This window comes from Vanellus vanellus, assembly GCF_965231255.1.
Source record: "Vanellus vanellus genome assembly, chromosome: 5".
NCBI lineage: Eukaryota > Metazoa > Chordata > Aves > Charadriiformes > Charadriidae > Vanellus > Vanellus vanellus.
Window position 1 is genome coordinate 63,812,828 of NC_138910.1, and position 18,922 is coordinate 63,831,749.

At 38.5% G+C, this 18,922-nt stretch overlaps 1 protein-coding gene across 7 annotated transcripts in view; it reads left to right on the forward strand.

The window, feature by feature from the left end:
• Positions 1-12,449, forward strand: part of ZNF644 (zinc finger protein 644) — a gene marked incomplete at its 5' end in the record, with an annotated part of 52,235 nt that extends 39,786 nt beyond the window's left edge. For 6 of the 7 annotated variants that reach the window (XM_082483690.1, XM_082483688.1, XM_082483687.1 and 3 more), the window contains 3 exons: positions 211-816; positions 10,786-10,888; positions 11,523-12,449. In XM_082483690.1, coding sequence (XP_082339816.1) covers positions 211-816; positions 10,786-10,888; positions 11,523-11,715 — 902 coding nt within the window. In that variant the 3' untranslated portion in view covers positions 11,716-12,449. Of the gene's footprint in view, positions 1-210; positions 817-3,401; positions 3,525-10,785; positions 10,889-11,522 lie in introns of all 7 variants that reach the window. The other variant, XM_082483693.1, reaches the window with a different exon arrangement.
• Between the last annotated feature and the right edge of the window lie 6,473 nt (positions 12,450-18,922).

Here is an 18,922-nt window from a genome sequence, read left to right on the forward strand (position 1 = left end):
TAAGTTGTGTTGTTTTCTGTTCGTGGTTTGTTGGTTTGTTTTTTTTTTTTTAATTGGGTATAAATTAAAGGGGACAAAGGGATTTATTGAGCACTAAACAAGACTTGCTTTATCTTGTTGTAAAGCCTCTCTTCTTGTCCTTGTTATTTTCTATTATAATGTTTAACTGTATATAATTGTCAAAAAACATGAAAATTATTTTCTTTGTAGCGATTGAGAAATCTGAAACTTCCTCTGAGCACACGTGTCAGCTCTGTGGAGGCTGGTTTGATACTAAAATTGGATTGTCTAATCATGTGCGAGGACACCTGAAGAGGCTTGGCAAAACCAAGTGGGATGCACACAAGTCTCCGATCTGTGTTCTGAATGAGATGATGCAAAATGAAGAGAAGTATGAAAAAATCCTGAAGGCTTTGAACAGTCGCCGTATTATTCCCAGACCATTTGTTGCTCAGAAATTTGCATCAAATGATGACTTTTTATCTCAGAATGTTATACCTCTTGAAGCATACCATAATGGCCTAAAGACTGAAGATACATCTGTGTCTGCATCAGAGGAAGAAGGGCTGAGTTTCCTAAATGAATGTGATGAAACAAAAGCAGTACTACATGATGGGAAAAAAAATCAGTCACTTACACTGATAGAACTCCTGAAAAATAAGAGGTTAGGAGAAGAAAGGAATCCTGATATTTCTCCTCAAAAGATTCATAATCAAACTGCAAGAAAGAGGTTTGTTCAGAAATGTGTTCTTCCATTAAATGAAGACAGTCCATTGATGTATCAGCCACAAAAAATGGACTTGACTATGCAGTCAGGTAAGAAGACGTTTCTACCTGTCTTGACAACATTTCCAAAAAGTCCTTTAATTCATTGCAAATGTATGAGCGCAGAGTATTTTGTTTGGGATTCTGTTCATTTAATTCTTGTTTCATTTCCAGAGGACGCTGACTGCAAGAGGTAGCAGAGCAAATTCTTCTGACATGTTTTTCCTAAAGTAAAAAAAAAACCCTCAGCAGCACTGAGGGGTTTTTGCGTGGAACATGGTTCCTGTTCTGCATATAGCTGGGCATACAAACTCAAAGTGGACACAAAATGAGCCTCAATAAGGAAGACGACACATCCTGCAATAATAAGTTGAAGTGTCCATGCATATTTGGTAGACTAACAGTTCTGAAATGTTTGGGCTTGTAACCCAGTTTCTTGGCATTAAAACAGCTGGTTTGGGAACTACTTCATTTAAATCTTTGAGGTTTGTGCAAAGCAGCATTTGCTCAAACTAACAGAACTGTTGATACCATTATAAATGCATAATATTCCAAATTGATGAATCACTGTCAACTGATTTTGATGGTTTTGGGCGAACATACGCTTACAACATAGATTGATTCTTGTTTGTTTCAAAATTGCGGCTGCTGTGAGAAACTGATGCTTGCTTAGGGCCTGACTATCCTGAGTGAAGACCTGTGCTGGTTCGAGCTTTGTTGGGATACAGTTGTAGCCAGCAGGTTTCTAATGCACAGCCCCTGACTGATACGGACAGACATTGCCCCTCCACTGAGAATTGTGCTAATGAAACAATTCTATAATCAACTTCCTAGATATTCTGTGTACTAATAGGGGAGGGTTTTAGAGTGATGTTTTTAACTTACTTGTCACATAAGAGTTACTTCTAGCCTTGGAGAATTCTTACAACCTCCTTTTTAATGTGTCTGTAGAGCTTGCATTTACCTGTTTCTTGTTTGGACACCACCTTATAATGCTGCAGGATTCTTTAGACTGAGGAGCAGGATCTTGTTTTTATACCCCTGACTTTTTTGGTTCTGTTGGCTTTCTTGTTATCGCTCAGGGCAGGTTAGTAAAACTGGCAGTGCCTAGTACATTTTCACCTATATTCTTCTCTTCTTTTAAACAAATAAAAACAGCAGCAGCAATCCAATGTACTCAGATGTTCTTTTAGGGCACTACAAAAGTGTGGCAATCAATTTCTTAACAAAGGTGGCTTTCTAAAATGACATAGTAGAGGTGGAATGGAATTACATTTAATGTCTTCTGGACGTCTGTGGTTGTCCTTTAAAACAGGAGATTGTTCAATAAAGGAAGCGTATCTTTGACAGGCTTAACGATTTGAAAAACGACACTAAAGGAATAGCTTGCCAAACCTGACACTGTGTATTGCTTTTCTGTTTAATATTTACTGCTGAATACTAGGTAGCATCTGTTTGGTTGTGATGATCAACCAGGTAAAAATAAACATGCTTGCATAGTACTAACAGTTACGAATGGGGCCCTATAATTATCTGTGGCTGAGGTAACAGAATTTGACAACTAACGCACTGTGCCAGTTGAGTTAATAAGAAAATATTTAACATCGAGCCGAAATTCTTCTGTTTTCCCTAAGACGACAAATATTTCTAATTCTGGTTTTAGTTTTTAAAAAGGTTTTTACCAGCCAGGTGTTCTTCTTCTGTAACTTGCCTGAAAAAACAGCATGTCTTCTGTGGGCTGCTGGAGAATAGGATTCTTTCTTTCCTGCAAACAGAGGCTTTCCAGCTGAGTAGTTTGGGCTTTTTTATTTTTTTTTTCTTCTAGTAATATATTAGTAGTGAACTTGAAATACTAGTTGTCCAAAACAATGTATCTTTGGTAAAATGAAGGGAGAAACGTTATGGTGAAGCTGAGCAGGGAATAAGTTATATTGGTTTCTTTGTCTGGTAAGTGAGGAGTTCAGTATTGTTTCACTGTTTTCCTGTGATAAATAGCATGTTTCTTTGTTGATCATTTATTTAGCACAAAGATTTTAGCAAAAAACGTCAAGTCATTAACTTTCATTATCGATTGCGCATCTAAAGTAATGAACAGAAAATGCACTGAACAAAATGTTTTGTTTAACAGCTGTTCAGTGGTGTGTTTTACCACCTTTTTATCTGAGTCTTCAACGACAGCCTAATTTAGTATTGAGCTCTTCAGTCATATGGGTAAAACACAAATTTTAATTACCACTTTGTCAACTAGACTTTCAAAATTCTCTGTATTGAAAATGTTGCAAGCTCTGAAATTTCTCAACAGAATTGTGCTATTCAAATTGCAGGATTGTTATTTTGGGATTAGAGCTTCATAATGTGGAGATCTGTAGGAACTTGATAGTAGGTATTAAATGCAGAGTAGCCTAATGGGCTCAAGTTGCCTCCTTTCTGTTCTTTTTCAAATAACATGGTTTGGCTTAAAGCACTACATGGAAAACTAATAACGGTTAACTTGGATCCTTCTAATATACTAAACAATTGCGTCAATGCAGTGAATATATTTTAAACCATCTTTATTGCAGAAAACTTTTTACAACGCTTTGAGAATTTCATTTTTTGAAGAGAGAACTGGATTATAGTTTTCTTTTGAATGATAGGTATGCCTGTGAAGCTTAGAACGTGTGTGCATTGCAATACGACGTTTACAAGTGCTGTTAGCCTGTCCAACCACTTACGCGCTTATGCACGAAAGAAGAGTGCTGGACTTTTGACTGGGACAGGTATGTTTTGTTACAGATGTAAAAGCAAGTCTGTCTATGATACATTTTCCTCATCAGACTGGACAAAAGCATATGTTAATTCAAAATAATTTTGAAGCTTCTGCTGGTAAACAATTTATTTGCCATAAAACTTCAGCAACTTTTAAGAAAAGGTATGTTGCTGTTGTCCACTCTCATGTCTGATTTTCATTCTTACTCATTTATTTTGGATCCAACACTTAAGGTATGTAAGCAAAACTAAGAGATGGTCACTTAAATTCATTCTCCTACAATATCACAACTTCCAAACCAGCTAGCTGGCCTTCTAATGAAGTGTTTGAAAGTACCTCAAAAAGGAGAGGAAAAAAAAAACCCAACAAACAAACCCCGCAACAAACCAACAAGTAACTTTTACAGTCTAGTACATATAATTACTACGAATCCTGTAGTTAAAATAGGAAAAGCAAGTAATTTTGCAGTTTATTTCTAACAACATTTTGTATGTAGTTAGTTTCATTTCTTGTTTGGCTCAGAACCCAAAAACTACCTGGTCTGACATGAACTGAGTGTAGTTACAGCATTTGGCACTGCTATTAATGGTTTTTATTAAAACACACTTCATTTTGCAATTCCTCTGATATTCCATATTTTGACTCTTTTTCCAAAGGCCTGCAGTTTGCTTGGCTGTAGGCAGTTTCTGAGTTTACTTGGATTATTGTTGAGATTAGTGGGACTTAGTATGATCAACAGCAAATTGGGGAGCAGAGATGGAATATAGTGAGGAAAATTCAGAGGTAGGAAGTCTGGAATATCCAGTAATTAAGAAGGGCAACCATCAGTTTTCTGTGTCAACAAGCACAGACTTTTACATGATGATTTGGAAAAATGGATAATCCTTTTATTTATCTGCAGATGTAATTCATTATGATAAGAATCACAAACTGAATTTCAGGATTTCTCTGCAGAAGGCTCAAAAATATTTTAGCCCAGCAGCTGCCAGGACTTACGTTATACTAAGTTAATGCTGTAACAAAGTAGATTTAGGAGGAAGTCAGCAGATGCAGTAATATCCAGCGTGGAGGAGTGTATACCTTTAGTTAGTCATTCTGAAAGTTTTCATATTTACTCAGTAGAAAGATGATGATAGTGGACTTCATTTACCACTGCTGTGATATTAGCCCTGTGGTAAGTTACTTTGCTTATATACCTACTGGTGAAATATTTTTCAATAGCTATGTATTCAAAATTGCATGTTAAAATCTGAACAATAATTAAATGGAAGAGGCGCTGTGGCAAACAGGATAGTACACAGAGATTGGATCCTGGACAAGCTCCTTGTACCTCAGCTTCCCTTTTGCTAAATGGGAAAAGTGAAGGTAGCTTGTTAAGGTGCTTTCAGGGATATTTTGTTTGTTTTCTTTAAGAAATGTATTTTGCTAGCAAAGTAGTAGCACACTGAGCAGAACAGTTGCCCCTTTCTTTAAAAGAACTGAAAGAAAACTCTCGAGTCTTGTATCATCGGACCTAGAAGTTTGTTTAAAATTAGGTTAGAAACAAAGCTTAAAAAAAAAGGTTAGAAATAAAACTTTAAAAAAAATAAAAATCTTTTCATCTCCAAAGCTGGAGCTGGGCCAGATAAATAGCCTGCACCATGTGGATAAAGGCCTCTCACTGAAACTAATGACTTAAGAGAGGCTTAAGTTCTAGCTGTAACATTATGCAACCAATGTATATATTTGTATTGACTTAGTCATTACCATTAAAACTGTTGTAACTCTGCAAAGTTTGTAAACTTTGCTCATTGACTTTTCATTCGAGCAAGTTCAATGCAAGGCTTGTAGACCAGAAAATACACTTTTAAACAGTGGTAGTGTGTGATATTCCACTTAAAATATAAAGTTTTGTGAAGAGATTTTAATGCAAGATTTCACTGGCACACACTAGTTTTAAACTTCACTATGAGTGTTGCTCTTGGGGAGATCTCAGTTTTTCTTATTCAAAAATGGTGCCAGTTAAGAGCAATTTCGAGATGTCTTCAGTTTGGCTTCAGCCTGGAACGTGTATGGAGACAATTATACAGATTCTTTCTTCTGTTTTCAGGAAGCCTTTCTTATCTCTTCTAAAGTAAACATAAGTACTGGAAAGAAGTCACGTTGGTTAATATTTGTCTCGGTTTCTTGCTGTAATTAAATAATTGTACGTAAACATGAATGCTGTAATTCTTTTATTTGGCAATTGTTATGGGAGCTAGGCATTACGGTTTAGTAAGAGAAATATATTAATCTCTGCACATCACCAAAGTGAGACCTTTTCTAGTGCTACATTAGCTTATGTACCAGTGTTCCACTCAGTTTTTCAGTTTGTCTGCATGTTTTTGATATTGACTATCGGCATATTGCTTTTATAGCAGATGTCCTGCTTCTTCAGAGTCAGTAATTTGATCACATTTAGTTAACTCTAACCCCCCCCTTTTTTTTTTTTCCCCCAAACTTGACAGTTTTAGCAGTATAATAGACGTAGTTAAGCATAATGGTGAATTTTGAGAATGAACTCCAGAAAAAATGAACTCCAGAAAAACATCCCAGAAGTCAGTGTTTATTAAACTTAATTTGTGCCTATAGTTATGCAGTGTGGATCCACTGTATAGCAAATGCCATCTAGGTTCATTTGGATAGTTACTTGCTTATGTGTATTAGTGATTGCGTGATGGTCTTCAGATGTCTGGCTGGAACATTAACGTTGTTGTTATGCGGTCCAGTTTTGAACAATGTGATGATTTAATCGCTCGTCTTGGGTAGACACTCATTTCCTGTTTTTGATGAATAGCAACATACTAGTGTTTCTCAGAGCATGTGGCAAACTTGCTGCTTTCTTCTGATTATCTTTAAAGCATTGGACAGACCTACACAAAATCTTCAAAATGCATCTTGCTCTTCTTGGTACTGTTGTATATCCATCTTCCTTCCTTTTCTTCTCTCTAGGCCTCTCTTTCCCTCCCAAGTCTCTTGATACTCTCTTGCACCCTCGCTTTTTACATCTTCTCTTTGTTGACTCTTTTCACATACTCAGTCTCTTCCTACCAGCTGTCGTTTTCTGGGAATTGCCACTCTCTTCTTTGCTCTTTGCTTCTGTAGATGGAGACTGCTTTTTCAGGAGTTTGGGAGAGAACAGTAAAATACAGAGCAAGGAGTCTGTCTGGCCTTTGAGTCAACAGTATGACTAAGGTGTCATTTCATGTGGCCACTACACTTCCAAATAATTTCTAATACTGCTCTGTCAAAAATGTAGCTTTGGGAAGTTTACTGTGGAAGCATATGCAGCTACAAGAGAAATCTGAGATCCACTGGCATTGTGTGTCTTTATCTCTGTGCTCTTACAGTTATAAGTGATCAACTGGCACGATCAGCTAATTCTTAGTATCTCATAAAATCCTTCAGGGAGCAAATTACTGGAGGGATGTTTTTAATGCATTTTACTGTGCAGTAATGATGAGGATACATAGCAAGTGATTGAATTTGAAAAATTAGTGAATAAATATACAAGAAAGGTAATTCCTTATTTTTTACTCTTTAATTGGCAGTGTTTTTAAATGGTTAATTAGATCTATTTATGCGTGCAATTATTCAGCTTGTGTTAGCTTACGTACACTGTGACAAAAGGAATGAAATCTGAATAAAGACCCAGCTTCAGTCTTCCTGAAATGAAAAGTGTTCCATTTTGGGGGACATCACGAAGCGGAGCATGCAAATTTGCGTAAATGCACTTTAACTTTGAACCTCAGACCAAATGTCATGGCATGAAGGACCTCTAATTGTGACTTTGCTAATTCATGTTGTCTTAGGCATGCTCATTTTAGCCTCCTATCTCCATTTGCTTGTAGTCTTTCTTGATAAGTGGTTGCAGAGGTAAAGAAGGTTTTTTATATGCAGCCTTTCTACCTAGCGTATATTTTTCTAAATAGTGTGCTCTGAAATTGAACTTGAGTGCCTCAAGGAGATTACTCCAAAGTTTAATTGCCTTTTGTTCTAAATGGGTTATTTCTCTGTTATGCTGTATCAGAGGTTTGAAGTGGTGTAACCGGTTGTTTACAAAAGGTTTTTGGAATAGCAACTAGGAAACACCAGGTGGCCAAACTTGAAAGAAGGAAGCTTCTTCCAAAAAGAATCGAGCCTTTATGGACAATGAAAGATGGTAGTTTGGGAGCTGTGATAGCCACAAAGTAGGCATTAATGGTAGGTAGTTCCTGCCTGTCTCTGGCAACTTGCTGCAATTTCCATGCAGCTTACTAAAGCTAAACTATCCTTGATCTTTTTCTGAACGTGCTACTTTCTGAGGTCATGCTTTATTGCAGTTAAAGACATTGGAAGAACAGTAACTGAGCTCTGATCAGAACATGGTTCTGCTTTCTTATGGGTGAGGCAGTGGTGTGACTTACTTGATGCTTGGCAAGCACTTGTAAGCGACATGTCAACAGAGTATTTAAGTGTGTGCATGTGACTTCATTTAAACTTGTTACTCTGTGGATAGACAAAAATGTAGTTTATGTGGTAGTTGCTGGTACATGTCTCTGATAACTGGTGTTGGAATTACCATTTTCAATCAGCTTTACCCAGACGTTACGGCTTCTCTGCTTACTTTCCTGCTTCACTGGAGTAACTTGAAAATGTACTTGTGCCGCTTTGTGCCCCCTAAAATGTGAAGGAATATGTTCACTAGGTCAAAAGACAAAGGGAACAACAAATACCCCTTGCAGAACACAGGTTTAGTATTCTTAGTATTTTCTTTTATAACAGTTTCTTGCTTGGACAAATCTACTTCAGTCTTCACTAAGTTACTCTGAGAATGCGTTGAGTGGTCTCAACTTTTTTTCTTGATGTCTTTTTCTGTTCTTTGGTTTGTAATTTCTCTATCTAGAGCCTTCGTGATAAATGGATCAGGGAAGATACCCATTCTTTTGTTTTCCTTGTTTTTCATTGTTCTTGGGAAAGGTACCTTTCAAGGAAGTAGAAACTACCTCTCCTGGTACATTATGGCAGTTTCTGTTTGTGTTGCTGTCTGTTTGATTGCACAGTAGATCAGACTTTTTTTTTTCTTAGAAGATTACACACACACAAAACCATTATGTTTCAGGAACTCTGTTGCAGAAGCCCAATTCTGGTCTAGTAAGAAAGTGAAAGCTCTCTGAAATGCTTGGGATGTATGTGAGTAGAATCAGATTTCTTGATGGGAATGAATGTCATAAGTTTGCTAACATGAAGGAAATAAGCTAATTCTTGTTTCAAATGCATGTAGGCTTCTCTAGAAGGAGCCTGCTGTCTACTGCTTTTTTTTTTTTTTTGGACTCATATCAACTGACATCAACTAACTGACATCAGATGAAACTCATGAATGTGTTTGCATTCGGATGATACTGACTTCTGTTTCCCTTTTTCCCATGATGTTCTGCAAAATCAGCAATGGCAAAGCTTTTGCTGGAATAACTGCTTCAGATAAGTCGTCCCTCATGCAAATAGTTCTCTTCAGAGAATGGGTGTCTGGGTTTCAGTATTTTATTTGCTTACATTTCTGGTGATGTTGCTACCGATTTTGCGGTATGTAAAGTATTTATACTACTTGGTAGTTCCTACAGCCTGAAAGATAGTTAGCTTTTTTCTTCCTGATTATATGAACAATGTGCTTTTGATGAGACCATAAAGCATTAAGAACCCTTTACCTATTCACTTTACCTGAAGTTGTCTTGGCCATTTCTATCTCTCTCTCCCCTGCCACCTTGGGTTACTGGCTTTATATCCACACTGCTTTCGTTGTTGCTATCAGAAAAAATGCTGTTAAGCTTCATCTTCCTAATGATGGCTTGACCCAGGGTCTGAAGGAAGTCTTTTTAGGTTTGTATCCGCTTTCTGCTTGTTTGATTAGTTCTCTGGTACCTTCAAACCACAAAAATTCATTCTAACTCTTCTAGATACTGTAGGAATCTTTCAGTGTGGGGTGGAACTGGGGAATGTCTGGTGTATCTACAAGTTAAAAGTTTGGCTACAGGGTAAAAGCTTGAGAGGTGCTCATTTGGAGGACATAAGAAAAATGAAGGATGCAATCAAGACTGTGTGTTCTTTAAATCAGCATGTTTTGCCTCACCAGGTGATGTCTTATGTTTCAGAATACTAAGATGTTTATCCTTCTGTTTTATATTACAGGAGTCAAAACTTAGACAAGTGTAACAATTTTTTAGTTTTACTGTTAAGATGCTTCAGTAGCACAGCATTATGCTTTTTTGCTATCAAGAATACCACTTGTTACTGTCTTTCAGGCTTCTGTGGAGTTTTAGCGTTGGTGTCTTGTGTTTTGGGAGGGAGAATAGCTAGATACACTTCTCAGTTCAAGCAGTCCCAAACTTCGTGTTTTTCTTGAGCTTTATCAGCTGTTTTGATCATAACAATATTAACTTGGTTTAATCCTCTCATCTCCCAACTTTGGCTGCTTCTTAGAATCTCCAGGTTTTGTTACAGATTCCTATTATGTCTATTTACGGGAGGTACAGACCTCAATGCTAACCGAACCCATTTGCTATGCATTTCCTGTGCACACACATTATTTTCATACATAGTTTCAAATGCTTAGACTGAATTTAAAAAGTGGCTTTGCCATCCCTGTTGAATGTCCTAATACCAGCTCCCACTGCCGTGGATTAATACATAATTTTTGTAAGATGCATTAGAATTCAGACAAGAGTGAGGGGGAAGCTTCATTTGAAATTCTTAGAATAAAAGGACAAACTTTTGCTTTACGTTGAAAACAAATGGCAGGTGTTTTATTCAAACTAGAAATTCTTGATTATATTAGCTGAAAGCTACAGCTTTGTGAAGTTGTAACTTGGTTGAACATGAGTGGTCTTATGATGGTCCTTGAACTACAGAACAAATTCCAAGATTTTGACAGCCTTTTATGCATGAAAGGGAATTTCCAATGGTGCTTTGCTTTTGTGTAATTCTGCGATAGGTTAGTAGGTGCTTGCTGATACTAAAACAACAATTTAATGCTGAATGTCAATTATCTAGTCTTTTAAAGAGCAAGCACTGTGCTAAACTAAAAAAATAGCTTCATGTGTTTTGCCAGTAGATTTCTTAGAAGACACTGTAATTGTTTTGGATTTACATTATAATTAAATGTAGAATAACAAGGAGGTAGATGTCTTTTCACTACTGGTATAGGGGATGCTTGCTAAATATCTGGTTAACGCTCATTGAAGTATCACTTTCACATGTGGAAATTTCTCTCTTCTTAGCTTTAGACTGTAAGCAAAAGAAGTCAAGGTCAAGATCTGGAAGCAAGAAAAAAATGCTGCCATTACCTCATAGCGCTGATGAAGTTTACATACTCAGATGCAGGTACACGGGGTTATTTTCATTGGAAGAACACATTCTTAAGAGTTTGCTAATTTTAGTCATAGAGAGATTTGAGATTGTATCCTGTAAATGTGTTTGTGATTAAATTGAATAATAAGGGGGGGGGGGGGGGGGGGCAGTTGCTTATTTTCATTAATTTGAACAAGAGGACTCGAATCAGTCATATTCAGGTACTAGGTTGCCAGCTGTTTCTCTAGCTAAAATGTCTTTGGTCATAGAATTGTAGAATGGTTTAGGTTGGAAGGGACCTTGAAGATCATCTCATTCTAACCCCCCTGCCATGGGCAGGGACACCTTCCACTAAACCAGGTTGCTCAAAGCCCCGTCCGGCCTGGCCTTGACATGTCTGAGTAATATTCTGTCCTTCAAAAGAAGCCTTACCTAAAACCAACAGATGGCTATTGCTAGTGTTAAAAATGTACAAGTGTAAGTTGTATAAACTGCAAAGGTTTTGCGCTCACAGTTACTATGAAGGAACTCAATTACTAAGGTTTTCGGCAAAAATATGTAGAAGCGAACCTCAAGAAAATTGAGACTTTCCACTTAATGCCTGTCTCTTATAATTTTTCGGTAGAGCTTGATATATCGTGATGGAATAATTTTGATATTTGCATAGGTTTTGTGGTCTGGTCTTTCGAGGACCTTTGTCTGTTCAAGAAGACTGGATAAAGCACTTGCAGCGACACATTGTCAACGCAAATCTTCCACGGACTGGAGCTGGCATGGTTGAAGTTACATCACTACTTAAAAAGCCTGCTTCGATTACTGAAACTTCATTTTCTTTACTGATGGCAGAAGCAGCATCATAGAACAAGGAAACATTTTGAATTTTAATTGGATGTAAATTTGAAATACTTTGTCATTTTTTTAAAATAAATTGCTACACTAAATTATGTTTATAAATGCTAAAGACAGAAAAATAGAGGAAGTGGATTACAGTAACATCAAAATAAATTGAATACTTAACAGTTACAGTAAGTAGTCTTTATATTTTATATAGGGTGGAAGATGTGTTTTTAAGGTTTATTATGTTTTTTGTCAGTTACCGTGTTCACTATCAGTACAAGACCATTACATGTATGGCAGCCATTTTTAAATTGTTGCACATGAGTACTTAAAAGACAGACTTTAATAAAAGAAAAGAAACCACGTTCTCTTCAGTGTTACCCAAATCAAGGCTCTGTTTATTCCAAAAAGAATTACATAGTAAAATAAGATATTATATTTTGTTTGTATGTATGTAGTGTTTTGTATAATACCAAGAACTGCTAATACGATTTACTCAACTTAGGGCATTAAATATCATGTACTTCATAGTTCAAGAGACTGTTTCATTCAAATAGGGCAATTAGTACTATTCTATCTAGGTGTGTAAGTGTTTTTTTTAAATCACATGAGGCTTTTTGTACTAAAAAGTGGAGGGAAAGTTGTTTAAACAAATTTCTAAGAGAAATATGTACATAATACTGGAAATTTGTGGTAAGGAAATATTCTTTACTTCAGTTGCATTTCTCACTGACAATAAAGTGGTGCATCCATGCTACCTCCTACTTGTCAACAAAGATGGTATTTACCCTTATGTTTTTGTATCATAGTAGATTCGATCCAACTTTCTTTATTACCGAGCATCTTTTTGTTAACAAGTTTGTTTCTTTATGATGATTTACTTAAAGTCTGACTTGCTTACAGAAGTTTGCCTCTCTACTATTTTATTTAACACTGTAGAAATGTACTAATAAGCATTGCTCACTACACGGTTAGAGTAGACTTTTCATTTATAATTCTGTTTAAAAGATTGATCATTTTAGAAAATTCGAACACAGATTGAAATGTTTCTACATATGAAGAGAATGTTTACAACTTAAATTTTAGAGCTTGTTTTGGATGTGATTATATGTATGAAAACTGTAACACTATGCTCATGCTAAGGACCTACTTACAGAATTACTGAAATAAATGTGCTGTGAGGATGGAAATACGGTGCAGGTGTCTTGGTCATGATAAATTGTGTTTGTTCATTTAAACTGTTTCAGAACATGATTTTTGTTTAAATCAAGTCAGATTCCTCTACAAATCAATTTTGTATGCAAGTAACATTTCATTTTACTCATATAGGGTAACAGATACTGTAGTTAAGCCAAGGATATGCATTGATATTTTCTTTATATGTAAATAAAGTTAAAAGCAGTTAAAACAAGAGGAGTATTTTGGTAGAGTATATACATACCTCACTGCCAGTGAAATTGCTTTCCTATGGTATATCTCCTTACCAGAAAAATCTCTAAATAAAAAGGTTTAAAGAAAATCTAAATGTCTATAATGTGAAGCATTTATTTGCATTGTGTGAATTAAGTTTGTGAAATTGATTTGTCTTGCTTGAGAGTCGAATCTTCTCATGATCTTAAGTAAAAGTACATTGACTTGCAATAAACTGACTTGTTCACAGACGCATTACACTTGATTGGTGGAAAATATGAATCAATGTCTGTCTTCCTGTATGTGCGCAGTTCAGAGTTAACACTTGAGGCTTGTTAATGTCCTGGTAAAATAGACGGGCTAAAAATACACAGCTGTGCAGGACAGTCCTGAGACGAGGCCATCCTAGCTCTGTCAAGACTATCATTAAATTAGTGCTATTGGGTGTTTTACTGTACAAGTTGCTACATATAACTTTAGCTTCATTGTCAACGTTTATTCCCCTTTTTTTTTTTTAACTGGAAGGTCTATATCAGTACATTTAAAGGCCGGAGGAAAAAGACGCTTCAGAGATTTTAGGAAAGATAGCTGGGATGTTGAAGTGTATTGCAGACAAATTATGTGTATGCAGACTAACAGATTTCTAAATTTGTGGATGATTCTGGGATTTTTTTGATATGCTGTGAAAATGGAAGATTTAAAGGAATGTGGTGAAACAGAATAGAGGGAAGTGATCAAATCACCTTGAATGTTTATAATGCTTTAATAGAGTGCTTGTTTACCCTTCTCACCAAAAAAAGGTGCTTGTGAGAGCACCGTGTTTTGTGGCTGTTTAACAGATGAAAAAATCAATTAAGTGCAAATGATATTTATCTAGTATTGTTAAGAATGCTTGTGAGGTGAAGCCATACCGTGTGGAATTTAGCAGTAGCAAAAAAACTCTATTAGGTTCATAATGATAAAACCCCTAGTTAATTCTATTTAATTCATTAAACCCCAACGGTGAGCTGCTTTGTGTAACACTAAAATGCAGGGTTGTGTCTGAAGAGCAGGGAGCTCTGGGCCCGATTAGTTTCCAAAACAAGATTCTTTTGACGAGGAGCAGCGGTTTACAGTGGCAGCCCTTTCTGAGTGGGTGCACTGGAGCTGTGTGCCCTGCTTGCGTCAAATCCTTGACAATGTAGTCTGAAATATATACAGAAGTTTTTGGAACTCTTCTGACTAATTAATTAATTGCATAAATGGTTGATACAGACTGAATCATCTTTTTCTTTAAGAAAAAAAATATATAATAATAGGGTAGCCTTAAGCTTTCTTTAGCCGCTAGTCCCCACGTGGGGCTATTTGTTTTCTTGGTTTCTGTCGTTTGGAAGTACAGATGTTCTGTCACTACCTACAAGGAGATATAAATCCCCCTTTCCAGAGTCACAGAAATTCTAAATAATCTGGTAGAAGAGAGTTAATTAAACCAGTCACTTTATTATATGAATCTCGTGTTTTGAGATGCATGGCTTGAGAGTCGCTATGGCAGTCTGTGCTGAAGAGCTGGACTTCCAGAATTGCACAGATAAACAGGAGCGTTAGTCTGTTCACGTTAGCTGGATTGCTTTGGGGTAGAGGCTGCAGTGGCGTAGTGATTTTTGTCGAGTTGATTTTGGTTCCTTATCATAATCTTACCTGTTTCTGGAGTTACCCTAGGTAAAGCTCTCTTAAGTAGCAGCCTCTGGAAAATGATGAAGGAATTTTCAGAATGCTTAGAGAAGCCTGGGAAACTGTAGAAGATCACCCTCTGTGTTTTGTAAGATGATTTTTCATGTCCCCTGGTCCCAGTGATATTTCCAAATAATCTTAAATTAAAACTCGTTTGCATTGCTTGAAAAGAGGTTTCTGCAGGACCTTGGAAAGGTGATTTTAAGTGCTTGTGGTAGCTGCTGCCAAGTGGTAGTGTGTTAAGGCCGTATGCGTGGAAGACGGGAGATGGAGGCGAGTGGATAACAACTGTTGGCTCGCAAAGATCCCTGGGCACTTACTCCTTTGCCATATACTGCTACCTGTGGATTGTCTTAGGTGGACTGCTCCCACAAGCGGAGGTGGTCCAGCTCTGCCCGCAGATCCAACTCACCTTACCCAGCCAGCAGTGTCGGGAAATGAGCTGCTGACCCTTCTGCAGGGCAGAAAAAGCACAGGCCAGACAACAGCTACCACTAGCCACGGGGCAGGGAGAGCGAGCACCTAGCATGCCAAAGACGGGGATTGGAACAGCCGGGGTTTATGTCCTGGGCCAGACTTGTCATGTTTGAGCTACGTGCCTGTTCAAAGCCCTGCCTTTGCAGCCATGCTCAGGGAGGTCACCACGGTCTTTGAGGTAAGTGGATCACGGGAGGAACACAAGCCACGAACTGGGGCTCAGAGAAGTGCGTCCATCCACAGTTTTGAAAGGTCAGCGTCACGGGACTGAGACGGGGAGATGTGTTTCTGCAAAGCTCTTTTGACACTGATGCTTTTTCTGGGCCAGTTGTGGTTCTAGACGATCCCGCGTGTCAGTAGTGCTTTAAAGAGGTGTTATTCATTAAGTCTTCTGATTCTGAAAACCTACAGAAGATAAATGTTGGCTGAACAAATACGGAAAAATTAACAGCGAATAACAAGTATTTTTAACTAAATGGTAAGGGCTGTGAAAGAAGCCTGTTTAGTTGAGCACTATGGTTAACAGACTTACCCACTTTTTATCACGATAGTTAAAGGCTTGGATATTTAAACACCAGTTTCATATTAAAAAAAAAATGGTTTATATAGTTTTGACTTTGTTTAAAAAAAAAAAAATCTTTTCAGGGTGGTACTTATTTTAAAAAGCTGACTGCATTATGATATATTTCAATCCACCGTGCTTTGTAGGTGCTGTTGCCTGACACATGGGTCGCAACTTTGATGTAATGGAAACATTTGGCCATAGCGCCGGGTCTGTAATCTCTTGCAATAAAATGTTCTTTTTTTTTTTAACACCGCAATGCTTCGTGGTGTTCTTCCCGTTGCTCCGAGGTGAGCACCGTGGCATGCGTCGCTTAAACCGGGGACTTCCACTCTACCCTGCATAGTTGCCCAGCGAGGCAAAGGGGGCGGTTTTGCTGGCTGTAGCCTTCTGAAAGTTCAGAGGGGTGAGGCAGGGAAGGGGGTGTCGCGTTCCGCATTGGAGGCCGAGGAGGAGGCTTGGTGGTGGAGGGAACGTCACCGGAGCCAGGGCCCCAAATCTGAAGCCAAATCCCTCGCTTAACAACGGCCCTCAGCTGCACGCATCTTCCCGCTCCGCGCTCGGCACAGGCTAATTTTGCTGATGTCTTCTTTCCCAGTTAGAAGCTGGGTTTTGCCTACAGCGGTAGCTGCGCAGTGGCTTCCACGTGTACTTGGACCCAGAGTTCTCCGAAAAACCCCACCGGTGTACCTGGGGTGTCCCTCTGCGCTCTGCAATTCCCCGCGGTCTCCTGCTGCAGCATGAAAGGATTTATTGCCATACCACAACCGCTCGCGTGCAGGCACTGTAAGAAAAAAAAAACGTAGAAATCGATCAAATTTAGCATGAAAGTGTTTTCTTTTTCTTTTTTCCCTTTTCCTCCCCCCTTTTCCTTCCTTCCTTCCTTCCTCCCCTTTCCTGTGGGTAGCTCCAGTGGGCCAAAATAGGAGGTGGAGGGTGTGTGTGTTGTCTTACAAAGCTGGTTTGCGTGTGTTGCCTGATGGCTGACATACTGTTATTTTTGCTAAAAATAAAAATTGGAATACGTGCATCCCTGTAGGAGTGCTCTTCTCTAGGCAGAGGCAAAGTTTATTGTGAGAACCCCGGAAGACCTGTCTCGTGCAGGCTCTGCACACTTTTAACTACAATTAAAACCCAAGCAAATAGCATCCTTGGTGACGGTGAGCCCAGAGACCTCAAAATTACAATTCCTACTGTCCAGTGGGGGGAAGGAAGGGAGCCCCGGAGTCTTCTCACAGCTTCCGAAGTGTTTGTAGTATACGTGTTGTATAAATTGCAACACTCTTGGGCTTTCTGTCCTATATTTTCACTTAAAAGTACACTTTTAACTCGTAAGAGCTGAGGTTCACATGCCAAGTGATGAGGACGATCCCTCTGCGTTTGCGTCAGACCTGCAACATGAAACGTTCTTACATGACATTTATGGTGAGTGTTCCTAAATATACTCTACCACTTAAAAACAATCTGTTTATTGGAAACTTCATTTGATTATGTATCTTTAAGCCAGCAGCAGCTGTGAATCCTGTTTGTAGCTCTCTGTGAAACTCATCCAAATCCATCCTCATTGCTGTAGCAACAAATGCTGAAGCTCTGAATCCCATTGTGCTCTTTGAAATGGCTTCAGCAAAGAAGTGACTGATAAAGCAGAATGCAAGCTGACACCATTAACCTGTGGTTTAACCAAATAAGGAATTGCGTGTCACACAGGTACAACTCTTGCTGACAAGAAATAATTCTTTCATCTGTCTCTTCCCTGAAAAAAACAATTGTGTGAAAGCAGGAGAAAGAAAATAGCCTTATTTGGATAAAGAAGCGGGGGGGGGGGGGAATCTTTTAAAAACAAACAAACAAAACCCCATAGGTTGAAACAGAAACTGCAAACAGGGGAAGACAGTATAAGCCTGAGGTTGACACTTGTTTTGTAGTCCCTGAAATCCAGTTGATGGCTGCGTTTGCTGTGCCTCCAAATCTTCAGGGGTGCGTTTGGGTTCCTGGCACGGAGGAGGTTAGGGCAAATATTATCCTTAGCTGAACAGCCAAGGAATAAGTTTTAACCCCAAACTGAAAGAAATAGACAGTGACAAGGAAAAGTGGTTTTAAATCCAATCTCTTGTGTTGGAAGTCAACTGTACCCATTCCCTTTGCCATCTGGAGTGCGGTTACTGATGCTTTTTAAAGCGCTGAGTATAAATCCATAGGCACTTGGTCCTGTCATGAAGGAGCTGCTCTTCCCACATATGGCCTCAGTCACAAATTTGGTACTGAAATCTGAATTTTCCTGGTTCTGTTTCTGTAGGGATTAGCATTCACTGCCTCCAAAAAATCTCTCCTCTTTACTGTTTGCCATCCATCATTATATAGCAGCCTCTTCTCACGGAAATAACCTCCACTACTAAACCCAGTGTTCTCTGACTGCAGCTGACCACGAGCGCTAATAAACGACTAAAGACCCTGACCCAGAATGTGAGTGTTTCTCCAGGATCCCAAACTCATTTCTTTGCCCTCGGGCCCAGGTTCCCATCTGGGGACGGTACTTAGCCGCGTCTCGCTGGGCCGCTAGCCTGACCGTTTGCATTATCTTCATTCCTAGCTTGGTTTGTTTTCCCTTTCTGCGGTTTTTGCTTATATCCACATTTGCTGCTTTTTCTTCTTCATTTTTCATCCCTCTTGTACTTCAGGACTTTATTTTACTGCCGGCTACCAGCGATGAAGCTTTTTTGGTAAAGTCCTATAAGGTGTATCACTGTGACCACAGATAGAGTACTGCTTACTATTCTTAAAAGCATAGTTAATTTCTTGATTTCTGATTTATTTTATACGGAGGCGGTAGCTGTCTGTACCTAAGTGGTGGGGGGAGGAGGAGAAATTGCATGTTTGGAAGAGAAATTACACAGAAGAAAAATCCCAAGTTGTACAGTTGGTACCAACCCGGGACTCCGGAGCTGACTCCGCTGTTGGGAGCTGAACTCTTGTCTCATGAGTTACCTGACGGAGCAAGAGCCCATCTGGGAAAGTGAATGTCTTGTACCATCATTCTCTTTTGTCTGCATCAAAGTGGGTTGCTGGCTTTT